We start from the raw sequence: 18,306 nt of genomic DNA on the forward strand, positions 1-18,306 counted from the left end.
AACTGATTCCTAAATAAACAATAATTAACAACCCCTTCAAATAAAACTATGGTGGGAACAATTATAACGCCTTTAACCAACATAGTAACAGAATCTACGACAGTAATATAACTCAATAAACTGGTGTCTTCAGTTTCTGTGATAAACGTGTAAATCATCCACAAAGCATGTTTGACTCAGAAAAGTTGAAACCCACCACCGTCTACACCAGATGGTGATTTCCCAAAGGCGCTTTCTCTTGTTGCAGCTAAGGGAAAATTACCGATAAGTTTGTGGTTGAAGAGCATCATACATGAACACAAGACTGATTTCAAAGAGAAAAGTAGTGAAAATAAAATGTGGAATAAAAAAAGCTGTGCTCCATCTACACCCGGTGCTTTAAGATTTTCCTCTGTGAATATGCCATTAGGCAGCTAACGTGTGTTTGTAAAGGATGCCTGTGTGACATGTACTCGAGGAAACTAAAAAGAGAACTAATTCTCTGTGACGTCAGTTCCGGCATATAAAACTTGTGAAACAAGTAATAGCAACCCAATATAAACCATGAAATAAATGAAAAGAAAGTAACAAAAACACATCACAGTTTTGCGACTGTGATGAAACTTGTGCTTTTAAAACATAAAAGAGGATTACAATCATAACACGTCGAGATTTGAATGGATCAACAGTACCGCTGATCCACATAGGCATGAAAGCACTAAAAATAAATCAAGACAAGTCATCTTTCCAAATTTGAAAAAATTAATGAAACGGACATTAACTAATGTAATTATAACACCAAGCCTGCTTTAATCGCATTAAATATCTAAATCTATAAGAAAAAGCAGCAATGTTAATACAAATCTCTGTTAATAAAACAGACCCTGAAAAGATGATGAAAAACAAGTTATAGGAAAACTGTCAATTTCAATTGGCCATTTAAACCTTTTGGGGTTAAGGCGTCAAGTTTTTCAATCCAAAATAATTCTCTACATAGCAATAACTTGTTATAGTCTGTGCCATCTCTTCGTTAGACAATCTTCAATACTAAAAATCTCGATGGGTTGGCGCTGTGTCTGCGTTCATTGAAGTGTGTTGCCACCAGTGATTTATTCGATTTGGTTCGGGTGCTGCTCTTATGTTCGGTTAACTGGTTTTACCCACATATATCATGCCACATATGAATTTCAACATATACACCAAATTCTCAGAAATACAGGTAGCAGACTTTTTTAGATTTATTTCTGTTTCTTTCAAAGGGTTGGCAATCTCAGTTCCTGGTATGTTGTTGGAATTGGCACAATTATGACACTCTTTAGTGCCACTGAATTGGCCAGCGGAGGTCACCTGTTTTTGATCAATTAACTCTCCATTTACATGATCTTTGATGAGCAAATATAGGTGGATTGTCAAAAATTCTTCTGAAGTCGGGTTCTAACTGCAAGATCGCCCGGTGTTATAACACAATTTGCTTGATCATAGAGGGTTTTGTGGAATACTTAGAAACAAATACCATCCTTTTGTCATCCTGTTTAGGGTTAGCTTGTTCCAGTAGAATACTTGTCTTTTTGCTCCAATCTTGCCACTGCTCTTTGGAGGACCGTATTCAGATATACGGTTTGTTTAAACTTCTCACGCTTTATCTCTTGCTTTTTCTAAACCTTCAGTTTTAGAAATGCATTTCATTCGTAGCAATTGAGAATATGGAAACATTTGCTTCAATGGAGGTTGATGAAAACTTTGGTAATGTAAAAGATTGTTTCTATTCGGAGGTTTGGGACAGCTGTGTGTCCAAATGCACCTATTTTCTAACGTGACCTTCAGAAAAAAAAAATAGCCATATTACTGATTTCATGTGTAAAACATGTGTTGGTTAACCTTGTTCAAACCTGAGATCATGATCGCTGTTGTTAATGCTGGTTCTTTACTTTTCCATAAGACAAAAATGTCATCTATGTATCTTAGATAGGTGATGAGATTCTCTTTCCACTGCATATGTTGTAATGTGTTTTCCTCCTCAAACATTTGCATTTAGAGATTAGAGTAGCTGGGAGCTGCACAGTTTCCCATTGATGTCCCAGATAATTGTTTACAATAATTACCATCCCATTTAAAATAACTGTGATATAAAGTAATATGTAAAAGCTCTCGAATGAAGATTTTAAGATTCTCTGGGATGCTGGCTGGAATCAAAGCTCGCTCCACAGCGCCAAGACCCATCCTAGGAAGGTACAGCAGTATACCATGATTTCATGTTAATTATACGTAACAGGTGATTTGTCATGTCTAGCGCAGCAAGAGTTTGTAGCTAGTTAAGAAAATCAGTGGTGTCTCGAGGATACGATTGAGCGGATTGTACAAATGGGTGTAAATGATAATCGAGGAATTTTCCAATAGGTTAGAGTATACAACCTCAGGTAGACACAATAAGTCTAAAAGGAGTTTTTTTTTGTCGTCCTTGTGTATCGTTGGTAACGTATATCACATGGGAATCTAGGAAAAGTCCTGAATCAAATATTTCCTTTCATTTTCCATGATGACGCTGCTCTTAAGAGCTATGTCAACGATGGTGTTTAAAACGTCAACAAATGCTTTAGTAGGATTCTTTTCTATCATCCTGTAGGTAGGAGAATCAATAACATGTAGATGTGCATTTTGTTTATAATATTCATTTATTGGTCGAAGTTGCTATAGATTTTTTTCTATTTTACTGTGAAAGAAGTTAGGTAACTTGTCACAGAGTTCCTGTGATGGCGTTGGCTGCGGTCTTGGGGAGGTAAATTCTTTGATGATCGAGAAGATCTCCTTGAAATTGTTGGAGCTCGTCTCTATACATTTGGTTTGTGCCCTTCTTTTGATGTCTCTTAGGAGTTGGTGGTAGCGCCGGAGTGCAGCCTTGTAGGTGGTTCGGTCATCAAGGTTGGATCTCCATTTTCTTTCTAGCTGTTTGCAGTGGCTCTTGGATTCACGGAGGTTGTCTGTGTACCAGCTGGCTTGTTTGTTCAAACAATCAATGTAATGTAATGTAAATTGGTATTTATACCGCGCGACTATCACTCCAAGCAGCATCTTGGCGCCTAAACAGACCAGAGTGGATCTAGAGTCTGGTCCGTCTGCTTCAGTAGTATGACCAGGGTACTCATACTAGTGCTCTTGCGCACGTGTCAGGGAGACTAAAAATCCAGGTCTTCAATGCCTTTCTGAACTCAGATTCCCGTTCCATAGCACGGAGATGTGGGGGGAGTTTGTTCCATGCCTTGGGTCCTAGGACTGGTAGGGATTTGCCACCCCTTGAAGTGAGTCTAAAAGTCGGGATAGCCAACAGGTTGGCATTGGAGGATCTTAGGGTGCGCGATGGATGGTATCGGGAGAACCTCTTTTATATGTACTTTGGTCCTTCCGAATGAAAGGCCCTGAAGGTGATTAAAAGGACTTTAAACAACACCAGTTTGACCACTGGTAACCAGTGAAGAGTGTTCAATGCAGTAGACGCTGAGGATTTCTTTGGCCATTTTAGAACCAGCCCGGTGGCTGCATGCTGCACCATTTGCAACTTATGAGTAACCACCTTGTTGGTTCCCGCATATAGACTATTACAATAGTAGAGTCTCGATGTTACGAGGCCGACCGCTACCATTTTCCTGGCTGATAGTGGGAATAAATCAAAGAATTTTCTTAGACTTTTAACGACATTGAAACAGGTACCAGCTACTGACAGTGCCTGTTGTTTAAACGACAGATCGGCATCAAACTTGATGCCTAAGTTACGTGCCGCATTAGTCGTGTCCGCATCTTCAGGCCACCATAGTTTAGGGATAAGGTCATTTTGCGGGCCCAGCGGCAGGATTTCCGTTTTCCCATGTTGCACTTCAAATGATTCTTTCCCATCCAATCAAAAGTGGCCGTCAAGCAGCGTTTAAGATTTTCTTCCCAGTCCTTAGTATCTTTATCAAGGACTAGGATAAGCTGTGTATCGTCCGCATACGCGATAACATCCATCCTAAAGGACAATATCAGCCTGATCAGAGGGGTAGTGTAAACATTAAAGAGCGTCGGGCTCAGGGTAGATCCCTGAGGAACTCCTGAGTGTTTTTTCCCTTGAGCAGAAGTCACCGAGAGTAACCACTTGCCTCCTGGCACTCAAAAAGTTCTTAATCCACTCCAGTACGTCTCCTGCTATGCCAGATGTTGCTAGCCGGTCAATCAAGATGGTATGTGATACTGTGTCAAAGGCTGCCGACAGATCTCATAAGATCAGGACAGCCTTCTTATCCTGATCCATAGCCGTTCGAAAAGTATCAGTGGTAAACAGGAGGGCTGATTCTGTGGAATGTTGGGCTCTGAATCAAGTCAGACTTGTAGAGCGCGGCTAATCACCTGTGAGGGTATCCAGGCGCTAGGTTCTTTCTGGGATCAAAGAGCCAGGTCTGGAGTCTCTTTCTGAATTCCAGTAAGGAGGATGATGGCTACAGCAGGGAGTGTGATGAGGGAGGCAGAAGACCGGTGTCTGGAGGTTCGCTGGAGGTTGACACTGTGGTTATTGTATGCCGGTCCTAACTCATGGAGAGCACTACAGGCGTGTGTCAGTATCTTAATTTAGCATCTTTTCTGGATTGTGAGTCAGTAGAGATTCCTAAAATGGCGGGTGATGAGGGTCTGTTTAGGGAGATAGAGAATGAGTCTGGCAGCGGACTTCTGTATCACCTGAAGTCTCTTCAGGAGTTGGGTGGTGATTCCTGCGTAGAGTGTGAAGCTGTAGTCCAGCTGGCTGGTGATCAGGGATTGAGTGACGTTTTCCTGGTGTTGATGGGGAGCCATCTGAAGATCTTCCAGAGCATGCAAAGGGTGTGGAATCAGGCAGAGGAGACCACTTTAATCTGGCATTTCATGGTGTTGGTTCTTCTTTGTCTGTTGTGTTTGATGGGCGCAAGTGAGTCGGCACAGTTCCGGATCCATTTGTTGAAGCTGGTGATGTCCTTGTGTAGGCTGTTGGAGGTGTAGGGTTGGTCTGTTTGAGGGTGTAACGCCAGTCAACACCTGATATTTTGTTCCAGCTCCACCTTGGAAGGTTGATGCTGGTGGGTACGTTGACTTGTAGTGTGGTGGTCTAGAAATGCATGATGGAGTGGTCAGTTTCCGTGAGCAGTGAGACGGTGCTGTGAGTGATCTTGCTGGCGGTGGCAAAGATTGGATCTAGAGTATGTCCTGCGATGTGTGTAGGGTCCATGATGAGCTGGGTGAGTCCGATTTTGTTCAGGCTTTCGACAAGGTCTGAAGAGCAGGGTCCATGGGGTCGTCGAGGTGGAAATTGAGGTCACTGAATAGTATGAGGTCCTTGGAAATGATGATAAAGGGAGCAATGAAGGTTGTAATGAGGTTTTTAAAATTGTTTTGTGGTCCAGGTGATCGATATGCAAGGGTTTCCAGGAGATCGATATGCAAGGGTTCCATTCAGGGTGAAGCTGTTATTTGTTTGTAGCTAGAAGTGCATGAGCTCTATGAAGGGTGCGTCGGTGTCTGTGGATGTGGTGCATTTAATAGTGTCCTTAGGACTGAGTCCTCCTCCTGGTTTATGAAGGTGGTCCTGCCATGCAATCTTGTAGCCTGCTGGGATGGCCACAGCAATGTCGGGAGCCGATGAGGGGTTAAGCCAAGTTTCTGATACGAAGAGGTGCCCCGGCAGGCCGTTGCTGAGAGCCCAGAATTGAGTGACGTGCTTGCTAAGTGAGAGAGTGTTGAGAAGCATGCAAGCAAGTGGTTGTTGAGGATAGCTGTGGTGCAATGGTGGGACTGATCTTCCTAGGATTCATGATGCTGGGCGCGGTCCAGAAGCAGTCAGGCTGATCGAGCAAATGGAGGATAAAAGCAGTGTAGCAGTGGTGACTTATCAGACCAGGGTTCGTGGCGCTGGGCACAGTCCAGGATTGGACGGGCGCAGATGTACTTGCCTCAGGCTCACCTTCGGCACGCCCACTGCACAGCTGTGTAGGGACCACCATCAAGTAGGTCCTTGGAGGGGAGAGGTAAGTGGAGAGAAGAGGAGTGCAGAGGAGAGGTGGCGGGGCTACTTTGAACATGAAGAAGACACAGGAAGCAGGTAAGATGCGGGAAAAGCAAGATAGGGGGAAAGCACGAAGGGGTTGAGGGCTGACTGAGCCTGAAACAGGAAAAGTGCTGGCAAGAGCTGGCAAGAAAAGTAGCACAAAAATCAAAAAGAGGCTGAAGAGAGTAAATGCACAAAAAAGAAAGGCACAAGAGGGAAAATGCACATAGAAAGCCTGCAGAGAAATAGAGAGAGGCCAAGTGGAGATAGAGGTACTAAAACTGAGAAGGGCACAAAAATGGAAGGAATTGGTCAAAAGGAACAGGAAGCACAAAAGAGGGGATAAAGAAGGAGAGGCACTATACCAAGAAGAGTATAAAAGTGGTAAAAGAAAGCAAATGGCACAAAAGAGGTGAAAAAGTAAGAGAGGCACTAAAGCGAGAGGGATATATAAGAGAGCAGAAAGCACAAAAGAGGTGAAAAAGAAAGAGGTACTAAAGAGAAAATGGCACAAAAGTTTAGAGAAGCAGAAAACCGGCATGAGAGAGAATGAGTAGAGAGCGAGCGCCAGAGATAGGTGAGAGGTGGCTGCAGCATGGACGAGATGAGAGCTTCGAGGCACAAGGCCGTGTCCGAAACAGCCTAGACTTGTCGGAGGACCAGGTTAGTGGGCGGGGGGCTGGGCCTTGGCACCAATGAAGTTCTGTTTTGGATAGCTACAAAGATTTGTCAGTTGGCAGAAGTTTAGCCTAAGTCAGCATCACAGAAACACCAAACAAAGGAATATGTGCCATTGAATGGTGATGGTGCCAAACCCAAAGCAAAGCCAGTCATCGGGAAGCGTAGGTGCAACCCTGTACACTACAACGCACGGCATCCAGTCAACACCTGTAAAATCAGAGGTCCTCAAACAAACCCAGGAGCAGCATGGCATTTCACTTGTTGTGGACCAGGGTACAAAACTGATGAAGATTTACTGACCATAGACCAAAGGTATGCCATGACTCCTCATGATCAGAAAGAAGCGAGCTACCCAAGATTATCTTTCAAGTTTATACCTTCATGCAAAGAAACTTATCCATAAAATCCCCAATTAAAATCAACACTTAAGAATGAAAGAAACCCCAAAGAAATTAAACAGGTCACACAGTGATCCCACGGGGAGGGTGCGAAAAACCATGGTGGTTTTAGGAAAAAGCAAAATGCATACTACCCTAAAGATGAAGAACAAAGACAGCTTGAGAATCAATCCTCTGATGACCATTATAGTTATTCTAAGGTGATGAAAAATTGTTCTGCATTCTGTCCATCAATTGTTCATTTTGCATTTGTCACCCTGAGTGGGACGGGTATGCCTCCATGCCACTGAAGTCAAGCTATCATGGCTGATGAGGGGTGAAACCCCGTAACCGGTCCTAGGATGCTTGTTTCCAGTCCAGGGAGGACCTGGCCTGGTAGTTAGGGCTGGACTATGCCCATGGGGAGCAGGGTCGAGAATGATTTGCATATGGCTGGGTCCAAACTGGAATGGCATGGTGAGCAAAAAAACGATGGATTTAGGACCAGATCTCTGCACTGGTGTGAATGTATGACATTGTTCTGCATTCTTCCCATCTATTGATCTTTTTGCAGAGGAAACCCCAAAAGCCAGCAAATCTAAATCACACTGTAAGCATCAAAAAAACACAGCCTGTCTTTGGGCAGCCCATTAAGGTTATACAGGAGTCCTTGCCCACAATTTCCCTGTGGCATGCTTCATCACTGGACCCCTCAACCAGAGAGATGAAACTTCTGGGTAGGTTCAACCAAAGGTCTGCAAGCACTTAATATTGTAGAGAAAGGAGAATAACCTAATTTGATCAATGTAGTAATGGCCACCCTGATATGGTGAACAGGCATTTGCAAAGCTAATCGGGCTCGTCAGTGCTAGCAGCGTCATATCACTTTTTATCCTAACTTTTAGCCATTCTGCACAGCCATGCTTCTCTAGAACAGGGCTAAAAGACTTTGTCAGAAACAATAACCCATAACGCAATGACACATAGGCAGGGCTCGAGTCTGGGTACCACGCAGGTGGACAGCGTCCCCCACTTATTTTACCGGGAGCTTGATAACAAAATACTGCCAGAGTTTAATGTGCCTGCTTGTTCAGGGCCGTAGTGACACCTCCTTTGACCATATATCAGCTGTATGTCACGCTCTGGCTTCTCAGATGCAATCGCATCTAAGGGGTTCGCGAGGGGAGGCAATGGGTCTGATGGTGCAAGCCACCATTCGTGACGTTACTTCCTGTCGTGACGTCAGCGTCCCCCCACTTCTCTTTTTAGGACTTGTGCCCTGCGCATAGGTAAGACCTACTGGCTTTGCCAATGCTCGTTTCTTCTTTTGTTTTTCTACAACTTATTTTTTGGTGGTTGGACGTATGTTTCACACCCTTCACAACCACCTTTTGGAAGAGCTTGCATCGTTTTTTTACCCACATCAGTCGGGTTTTTTTGTTTGTACGGCTCCCAAGACAGTTTGAGTTCCAGAAGGCACTGTGTTTGCGAAGTTAAGCTCCCCGACAGACTTCTGGCAACTAGTAATGAAGAAAACAAGCTGCTGTTGTGTCATGGAACAAGCGGCCAATATGGCTTTTTAACGTTTGGCAGGTGTTTGTCATCGGACTTGTTACTTGTAAATTGAAATCGGTTTTAAGCATCATTGTACACATAATGAAAAGAGGAAGACGCACCTATTTGCGATTTAAAATTTAAAAAACGATAATCTAACCTACAGGTGTTACATGTTAAATCATACGAGCGGCCAGAGCTGCCATTGCACCTTTTTTATGGCGGCTGGCTGGGGGGGCTACACGGACACCGGGAAAGCAAGCGGCGATGGGGTGCAAACAACACTACCGGGGGACAGCAATGGGGGGGGGTGAGGTGGCAGGGGGTGCAATCAGGTAGGCCCAGAGGTCTTCAAACTTTTGTCGGCCGAATCCCCCATCTAAACCTTTTTACACGTCGAGCCCCCCCCACCGCCACCACCTCCTGACAAAAAAGTTCTTGAAGCTGACACTGCATCATTGATGGCCATTCCCTCCTGCAGAGTCCAGGTCGTATAGGGCAAATAATATTAAATAAAGGTAGAGTGTTTAGTAAACTGAAGTTTTGGTAGTCCATGTGCTTATTTTAAAGTACAAATGAAAAATCTCCAAGAAAAAAATCTGCACAAATAATTACATTGGTGCTTTATTTTTCACATAAAAAACTAAATTTAGGATAGATTAGCAAAAACACTCCCAAAACACAGGTGTGGGAGTGCATGTTTTTCTCCACAGAGACGATGTGTGGATGGATTCTTGCCTCTGCCATACTTAAGTTGAGCTCCACTTCCAGTCTTGAGAAGTGCCTGGAAACGGGAGTGCTCACAACATTTTGTAATATATTTTTTGCAGTTTTATATAGTGCGAACATGACCCAAAGGTATTGGAGTGCTTTACAGGACCATCATTACATTACACAAGCACACATTCATTTTTTGTAAGCACAGGGAAATTAAGTGATTTGCCCAGAATCACAGGATGTTGAGCAGACATCAAGAATTGAACCTGGTTTCCCAGCTCTACAGTCATCAGCTCCAGCTGTTGTGCCACATCCTTGCCCCTAAACAAGATACCAGAAAAAGAAGTTCCACAAAACATGCTTTCTGACACAACTGAAAAATCCATGATTATGTGGAGTACGGCCAGCTGTTGCCATGCTTCTGATTTTAGACGTCACATGGCTCGAGGAGAGCTCCAGTGAGGCAGTCTCCCCTGTGAGCTGTCCCATTTCAATCTCTGCCCTCCCTGCAAGTTTCAACAGCAGCTAGGGCTGTGGGGTCTGATTGCATTGCTAAACACTGATAATCCATAGTCCCCCTTTGTTACTCACCTCCAAGCAGACATGACTGAAGAGCATGGGTACACGAGGCAAGACACAACAGTGAGATATGTTATGGACACAGATTTTATCATCGGGTGAGAATTGACAGTATCTGAATCAGTAGCGGCAGTCATGTTAAAGGCTGTAAAAAACACACAGGACCTCCTGTCTGACCAGTTTCGACTTGCAAAGGGTCGCAGTTCGGACACACCCTGCGGGTGTAGGAGGGTCCCCAAGGCTCAGAGATAAGAGAAGTCCGGAACAAAGTTATACTCTTTTGACAAGTTTCAGATGCGAAGAACAGAGGGATGAGGTAGCTTCGTGGCCCAGTGGTGTATTTTGACCAGATAAGGGTGGCGCCCTTAAAGGGGCTTCTGACTAAGACCTGCGGGATGCAAATGCCTTCACACCAGGTGTGCAACGCCCATAGGGCTCAAAGGGCTTCCTCATGTGTGTCAGCCCGGGATGAGGCAGCTTCCCGGGCACACACACAGACAGTTTTGGAACTGCCAGCAGCACCTGAGTACTTCACAGGTCTTTAAAAGACCCTTTCACGTTAAGGAGGCTTTGGGTTTTTTCACCCCTTCTTAGAGCCCCTGCATGTCTACTCTTCCTATTGTTTGAAGAATTAGCCCCCCCCAACTGTTGCGCCTCTGACCTGTGACTCCAGACACTCTCAGCCGAGCCCCCAGCAGCTGATGCTACAGCAGGCCGGGCTGAGACACACAACTGGGGAAGGTGAAGTGGTGGGGTGAAGTGCGCCCCCCCAACCCCCCACATGAAGGGATGCTGCGCCCCCCCAGGGGGGCGCGCCCCACAGTTTGAAGACCTATGAAGGGGCAAGCGACGACAAAGAAAGTATGGTCTGGAAGCGGGTGCGCATGCGTGCGTGTGTGTCGAATCTAAAGAGGTAAAACCAAATCCTCCCAGCGTCCAGCAAAAAGAAACCAGCTGCCATCCACGAGGAATGAAAACCAGATGAATTAGAGTGAAGAGGAGTTAGCCGGTCATCAAGGGTGAGCAATAGATGCCCTCGAAACCCTATCATTTTTTATTAAAAGAACAATAGATCTCACAGCGACAGAGCATGCGCTGTCCCGGAGTCGGACAAGCCCTATAAACAGGAAGGGCTGCAGCGGTATTGTATGGGACGTTCATGACTATCTAAGACCGGTGCATCACTGATCTGGTCTGCATGTTACAGTCATAAAACCGCACTGGCAGGTCAAGGGTTAAGCAGCCATCATCAGGACCATACATCCCAAAACACTATATACTGAATCCTTATGTGATTTGTAGGCTGCTATCATAACATAAACCTGCACACCCTCATGCAGTCCTACATCAGCAGAAGACACACTGGGCATGCCGCACGGGGGCACAGTATGCCCCACAGGGAGCAAGGGGGACCAGCTCGGTGGGCAAACCTTACTCAAGAGCCCTGGTCAGGCCATGAACCTACTTTCGCCATCCAACGCCCCCCAGTGTTTATATTATGAAAATAGGGCTCCCGGTTTTATGGTATTTATTTTTTGGGCATTTCCGTCTGTATTTATCCATATTTATTTTGTGCTGATTTTATCTGTATTTATCCATATTTATTTTGGGTTTTGTGGAAAAATGAAGCTAAAATTAGTATATTTCCACATTTATCTAACCTATAAATATGCCCTTATTCTTGAATGCCTGCTAGGTTTCAATTCTGTGAACATACTCAGAAGATACATTAATGTAATTATATGAAAATATGCACATTTCTGTATTAACCTTGTGCATATCTACAGCTGTTAAAGCCTCTTTACTAAAATCCCTTTCTTTTTTAACCCCCTTACATATCCATCCACACAGCTATTGGCCTGACAGTCATGCCAGACAGAATTTAGAATTACTTAGAAAGCAACCCAATTTCTATCTTTATCCACATTTAAAAATAAAGATAAGAAAATAAATGTTTTCGGTCTGTATTTATCTGTAAAAATCTGTAAAAACAGAAAACAGGGAGCCTTAGTGTTATGTTTATACTTGGCACGAAGGTTTGTGACTCGCGCTGAGCTCGTGCCAGCATGTTCTCGTGTCTGCAAGCTCGGTGTTTGGTCACAGAGCCGTTAGATCGAATCGAGAGCCTGGCACTGCTGGTCGGGTTTTTATACCTTGTATCGTGAATAAACCACGCTTATATTCACTACCAACAAAGACTCCTGCTTCATGTGTACAACATTTTGTTATGGTCTGTGTGTTTTAATGCACACAGTCTGATCTAGCTTTGCTGGCGTTTTGGGTTTCCTCGCCTTAGTTCGATTGTGGTTATGCTTCTGGGGAGTCCTCTTAACCTCTTCTGATTCATCAATATCATCTTTCTTCTTCGGGGTGCACAGATAAAACACAAAATCCCAGTAAGGCCCATTGTGGAGAAGTGTGGCTCAATGGTTAGAGCAGCAGACCCTGATGCAGAGGTCTGGCCCGGGACCAGGGTTCAATTCCCGCCTCGGCTGGTCTTGGGCTCAATTTTCTCGGACCTGATAATTCTCGCCTCGGTGCCTATTCTAATCATGGGTCCCACTCTGCAACAACGGCCCCAACAGCCCTGGGAAGCCTGGCTTCACCTTGGGGGTGCCCAGGAGTGGACATTTCACAGGGAAAAGCCAGGAAGGATTCCACAGCGGTATGCGTACAGCGCCAGGAAACCCCAGTTGGGGTATAAGTGCACTTTACAAATATCAATTCATTTAATTTCATTGTTCACAAAGATCCGACAAAGAAAGAGCTATCAACAAGGCAGAGAGTAAATAAGGCCCAGGACCACAACAGCAAAGCCAAATACTGAAAGTAGATGCAACTATGGCAGTGTCCACGCCACCACCAACACTCGTCTCAGAGAGCACAGAAAACAAATCAACAAACATATCAATCGATATCAACTGAACTCTCTGAATAGGAAACAGTAATTCCTCAATCGAGGACTGACTAACAAAACTACATACTGGACACGACACGACTGTCATGGAGAAATCACACCGAAGTGGGCAACTATCGTGAAGTATCGGTGAGAATGATGGCACACCTCTCTGAACACGTCAGGATAGTAGTTACTACTGGTTTATTGCATATTTAGCCAACCATGGTGGAGTTTCTAACTCAGATGGTGCATGGTGAATACAGTCAAGATAATGAGAAGCCAATCTCAGCATGTACGACGTTAGGCAAGCAGGAAATCTGCTCAGGATCACAAGGTGCATGTCTACAGTCAAGGTACCAGCCACCCAGCTGCAAGACGATGTCAACTGGGAGATCCTAGGAGCTTGCAAGGCTGTTTCAGTGTAACACACCCTTTGTCTAAACTCAGATGACATCTTATCGCTAGGGCCCAAAGAAACACTATGAAGTACTCGCTTATCGACCAACAATCCTACCCTTCATTGTAGAAGGCTTATCTTCGCCGCCTTATGGAGTTGTGCACTGTTACTAGTGACTTGCAGACTCTCGGGGGGCGAGCGGGGGTTACTTGGACACATGCACTGGGGGAGCGATTAGACACATGCACCGGGGGAGCGCTTGGACACGTGCACCGGGGGAGCGATTAGACACATGCACCGGCGGAGCGATTAGACACATGCACCGGGGAAGAGATTAGACACGTGCACTGGGGAAGAGATTAGACACGTGCACTGGGGGAGCACTTGGACACGTGCACCGGGGGAGCGCTTGGACACGTGCACCGGGGGAGCGCTTGGACACGTGCACCGGGGGAGCGCTAGGACACGTGCACCGGGGGAGCGCTTGGACACGTGCACCGGGGGAGCGCTTGGACACGTGCCCCGGGGGAGCGCTTGGACACGTGCACCGGGGGAGCGATTAGACACGTGCCCCGGGGAGCGATTAGACACGTGCCCCAGGGAGCGATTAGACACGTGCCCCAGGGAGCGATTAGACACGTGCCCCGGGGAGCGATTAGACACGTGCCCCGGGGAGCGATTAGACACGTGCACCGGGGGAGCGATTAGACACGTGCACCGGGGGAGCGATTAGACACGTGCACCGGGGGAGCGATTGGACACGTGCACCGGGGGAGCGCTTGGACACGTGCACCGGGGGAGCGCTTGGACACGTGCACCGGGGGAGCGCTTGGACACGTGCACCGGGGGAGCGCTTGGACACGTGCACCGGGGGAGCGCTTGGACACGTGCCCCGGGGAGCGATTAGACACGTGCTCCGGGGAGCGATTAGACACATGCACCGGGGAGCAATTAGACACATGCACCGGGGGAGCGATTAGACACATGCACCGGGGGAGCGCTTGGACACGTGTACCGGGGGAGCGCTTGGACACGTGCACCGGGGGAGCGCTTGGACACGTGCACCGGGGGAGCGCTTGGACACGTGCACCGGGGGAGCGCTTGGCACGTGCACCGGGGGAGCGCTTGGCACGTGCACCGGGGGAGCGCTTGGACACGTGCACCGGGGGAGCGCTTGGACACGTGCACCGGGGGAGCGCTTGGACACGTGCACCGGGGGAGCGCTTGGACACGTGCACCGGGGGAGCTCTTGGACACGTGCACCGGGGGAGCGCTTGGACACGTGCACCGGGGGAGCGCTTGGACACGTGCCCCGGGGAGCGATTAGACATGTGCCCCGGGGAGCAATTAGACACATGCACCGGGGAGCAATTAGACACATGCACCGGGGGAGCGATTAGACACATGCACCGGGGGAGCGATTAGACACATGCACCGGGGGAGCGATTGGACAAGTGCACCGGGCGAGCGCTTGGACACGTGCACCGGAGGAGCGCTTGGACACGTGCACCGGGGGAGCGCTTGGACACGTGCACCGGGGGAGCGCTTGGCATGTGCACCGGGGGAGCGCTTGGCACGTGCACCGGGGGAGCGCTTGGACACGTGCACCGGGGGAGCGCTTGGACACGTGCACCGGGGGAGCGCTTGGACATGTGCACCGGGGGAGCGCTTGGACACGTGCACCGGGGGAGCGCTTGGACACATGTACCGGGGGAGCGCTTGGACACATACACCAAGGGAGCGTTTAGACACATCCACTGGGCGGAGGGGCTTGGACACATGCACTGGGTGGGTGCTTGCTCACATGCGTCAGGGGAGCGCTTGGACACATATACTGGGGGGGTACTTGAACACATGTACTGGGGGGGTACTTGGACACATGCACCGGGGGGAGCGCTTGGACACATGCATCGGGGGGAGCGCTTGGACACATGCACTGGGGGGGTGCTTGGACACATGCATCGGGGGTGCGCTTGGACACATGCACCAGGGAGGAGCTTGGACACATGCACCGGGGAGGAGCTTGGACACATGCACCGGGGAAGAGCTTAGACATATGCACCGGGGAAGAGCTTAGACATATGCACCGGGGAGGAGCTTAGACATATGCACCGGGGAGGAGCTTAGACATATGCACCGGGGAGGAGCTTAGACATATGCACCGGGAGGAGATTGGAGACTTGCACCGGGGAGGAGCTTTCACTCACGCACCGGGGAGTAGCTTGGACACACACCGGGGAGGAGCATGGACACATGCACCGGGGAAAAGCATGGACACATGCACCGGGGAGGAGCGCTTAGACACAAGAGGTGGGGGGCACTTGGAGACATGCACTGAAGGAGCGCTTGGACATGTGCACTGGGGAGCGCTTGGACACAAGAACTAGGGGGCGGCACATTGACACATGCACTGGGGAAGGTCCTTGGACACATGCACTGGAGAAGGTGCTTGGACACATGCACGGGGGGAAGCTTGGACACATGCACCGGGGGTGGGGTGGGGGCACTTGGACACATCCACCTGGGGTGGGGGCACTTGGACACATCCACCTGGGGTGGGGGCACTTGGACACATGCACCAGTTGTTGACTAGGATGCTGAACCATGGATTTCCAGCTTCAGGCCTGAATCCGCCATAAGGCCTGCATGATTTGCGATATTAACAAAATGTGTAACTAAAACGTATTCAACTGTGCAGTGAGTAGGCGGGTAGGTAAAACTAGTAGTGTGAGGATGGAGGATGAAAGATCAGTGGGCCATATTTGTCTTTGGCCCTAATTTGCACAACTACTGCGGAGCTGTTTACAACCATTCTATCGCAGGTGATGTATAGACAAATAGTGTACAATAAGCATTTAGTAAAACCAATCACTGTGCGCAGGTAATACTGTCCAAGGTCAAGGATGGGCCTTTATTACACCACCCGTGACTGGCCAATCCAAAAGAACTGCCTAAACTGAGTAAGGGCGGAGCGCCTGACACGTGCCAGGCTGGATCTAACCCTAAAATGGGGCCAACACTGCAGCACGAAGGGCCTAGCAGTGAGTGCATGGGGCAGTGAGCGCATGGGGCACTGAGTTCCTAGAGTAGTGAATACCCACAGACAGGATGTGCACAGAAGCAGTGAGCGCATGGGGCAGTGAGAGCATGAGGCAGTGAGTTCCTACAGCAGTGAATGCTCACGGACAGGATGTGCAAAGAAGCAGGGTGCGCATGAGGCTTTGAGTTCCTACAGCAGTGAGTACCCAGGGACAGTATGTGCACAGAAGCAGTGAGCGCATGGGCCAGGGAGTTCCTACAGCAGTGAATAGGCAGAGGGACACAGAAGCAGTGAGAGCATGGGGCAGTGAGCGCATGGGGAAGTGAGTTCCAACAGCAGTGAATACCCAGGGACAGGATGTGCACAGAAGCAGTGAGTGCATGGGGCAGTGAGTTCCTTCAGCAGTGAATGCCCACGGACAGGATGTGCACAGAAGCAGGGAGCGCATGAGGCTTTGAGTTCCTACAGCAGTGAGTACCCAGGGACAGGTTTCACAGAAGCAGTGAGTGCATGAGGCAGTGAGCGCATGGGGCAGGGGGTTTCTACAGTAGTGAGTACCCAGGGACAGTATGTTCACAGAAGCAGTGAGAGCATGGGAGAGTGAGGGCATGGGAGAGTGAGGGCATGGGGCAGTGAGAGCATGGGGCAGTGAGAGCATGGGGCAGTGAGAGCATGGGGCAGTGAGAGCATGGGGCAGTGAGAGCATGGGGCAGTGAGAGCATGGGGCAGTGAGAGCATGGGACAGTGAGCGCATGGGACAGTGAGCGCATGGGACAGTGAGCGCATGGGACAGTGAGCGCATGGGACAGTGAGCGCATGGGACAGTGAGCGCATGGGACAGTGAGCGCATGGGGCAGTGAGCGCATGGGACAGTGAGTTCCTATAGCAGTGAGCACCCTCTGGGTGCAGCGCTCAGAGTCCCCGTGGGCTGAGCAGAGACAGGCCGGTGCTGAGGATACCTGTGTAGGGTGGAGGGTCCACGGAGGGCAGTGAGGGCAGTGGCGCCGCACAGAGCAGAATGTACTCACTCGTGTCTTCCCACCGCAGTAGGTGCAGCTTCCAGGCGGAGTAGTAGAGGAAGCCGAGCACCAGGAACAGGCAGAGGGCAAGCAGCAGGTTCCTCATGAACACCAGGATGCCCATCTTCACTGCATGCCAGCCGGGCTACATGACCTGCGGGCGAGAGGACAGGAGGTAAGTGGTGGCCGAGAGGGCCTCGCAGCGCTAGAAGAGACAGCAGTATGTCTACAACCCCGAGAGGGACTTACTGCCCCAAAGAGACCCCCAAACCAAGAGGAATGCTCTAGTGGTGATGCTGATTACTGCCCCAGGGAGATCCCCCATACCAAGAGACGTCCTCTAGTGGTACGAGGGACCCCCATACCAAGAGAGGTGCTCTGGTGATTTGAGAGATCCCATACCATGAGACGTACTCTAGTGGTTTGCGAGACCCCCATACCAAGGGACGTACTCTATAGTGGTTTGCGAGACCCCCATACCAAGAGACGTGCTCTAGCGGCTCAAGAGACCCAATACAAAAAGACGTGCTTTAGTGGTTCGAGAGACCCCATACCAAGAGACATACTCTAGTGGTATGAGAGACTCCCATACAAAGAGACGTACTCTAGTGGTTTGAAAGACCCCCAGACACCGACCAGGGGAGGGCTCGAATCACTCCCAGAATGCCATTCACAGGAAGCAAACATATTTCAATTTTAAAATGTGTACTTTCAGGTAAAGTGGATGCAAGGGTGGAGGTCTCATGTTACCCCCATGGGCCCACCCCTCATTCGCAGCCATTCAAAGGGGGTGCACAGGGTTACAGCCTCACAGGTATGAGCGAGGCAGGAGTCTGTGCGACCTCTTGTAAACAGGTGTATTACAATTGGGGTATTAGAAGCATCTGTCGCAGCCCAGACGGAGGCCATGTGAACAAGCATTTGCAACGCAATAGGTCTCGCATTTGCGAGAGTTGGAGCTATTGGCATTGTAAATGACACTGCCTTTTATTCATTTGTTTTTTAAAACCTGCAAGCGGTG

At 48.5% G+C, this 18,306-nt stretch overlaps 1 protein-coding gene across 1 annotated transcript in view; it reads right to left on the bottom strand.

Annotated features, from left to right (window-relative positions):
• Window positions 1-18,306, bottom strand: part of ST3GAL3 (ST3 beta-galactoside alpha-2,3-sialyltransferase 3) — a 732,784-nt gene that overhangs the window by 412,708 nt on the left and 301,770 nt on the right. The window contains exon 3 of the mRNA XM_086953194.1: window positions 17,277-17,439. Coding sequence (XP_086809320.1) covers window positions 17,277-17,409 — 133 coding nt within the window. The 5' untranslated portion in view covers window positions 17,410-17,439. The remainder of the gene's footprint in view (window positions 1-17,276; window positions 17,440-18,306) is intronic.

This window comes from Lissotriton vulgaris, chromosome 1_2 (genome assembly GCF_964263255.1).
Source record: "Lissotriton vulgaris chromosome 1_2, aLisVul1.2, whole genome shotgun sequence".
Taxonomy (NCBI): Eukaryota; Metazoa; Chordata; class Amphibia; order Caudata; family Salamandridae; genus Lissotriton; species Lissotriton vulgaris.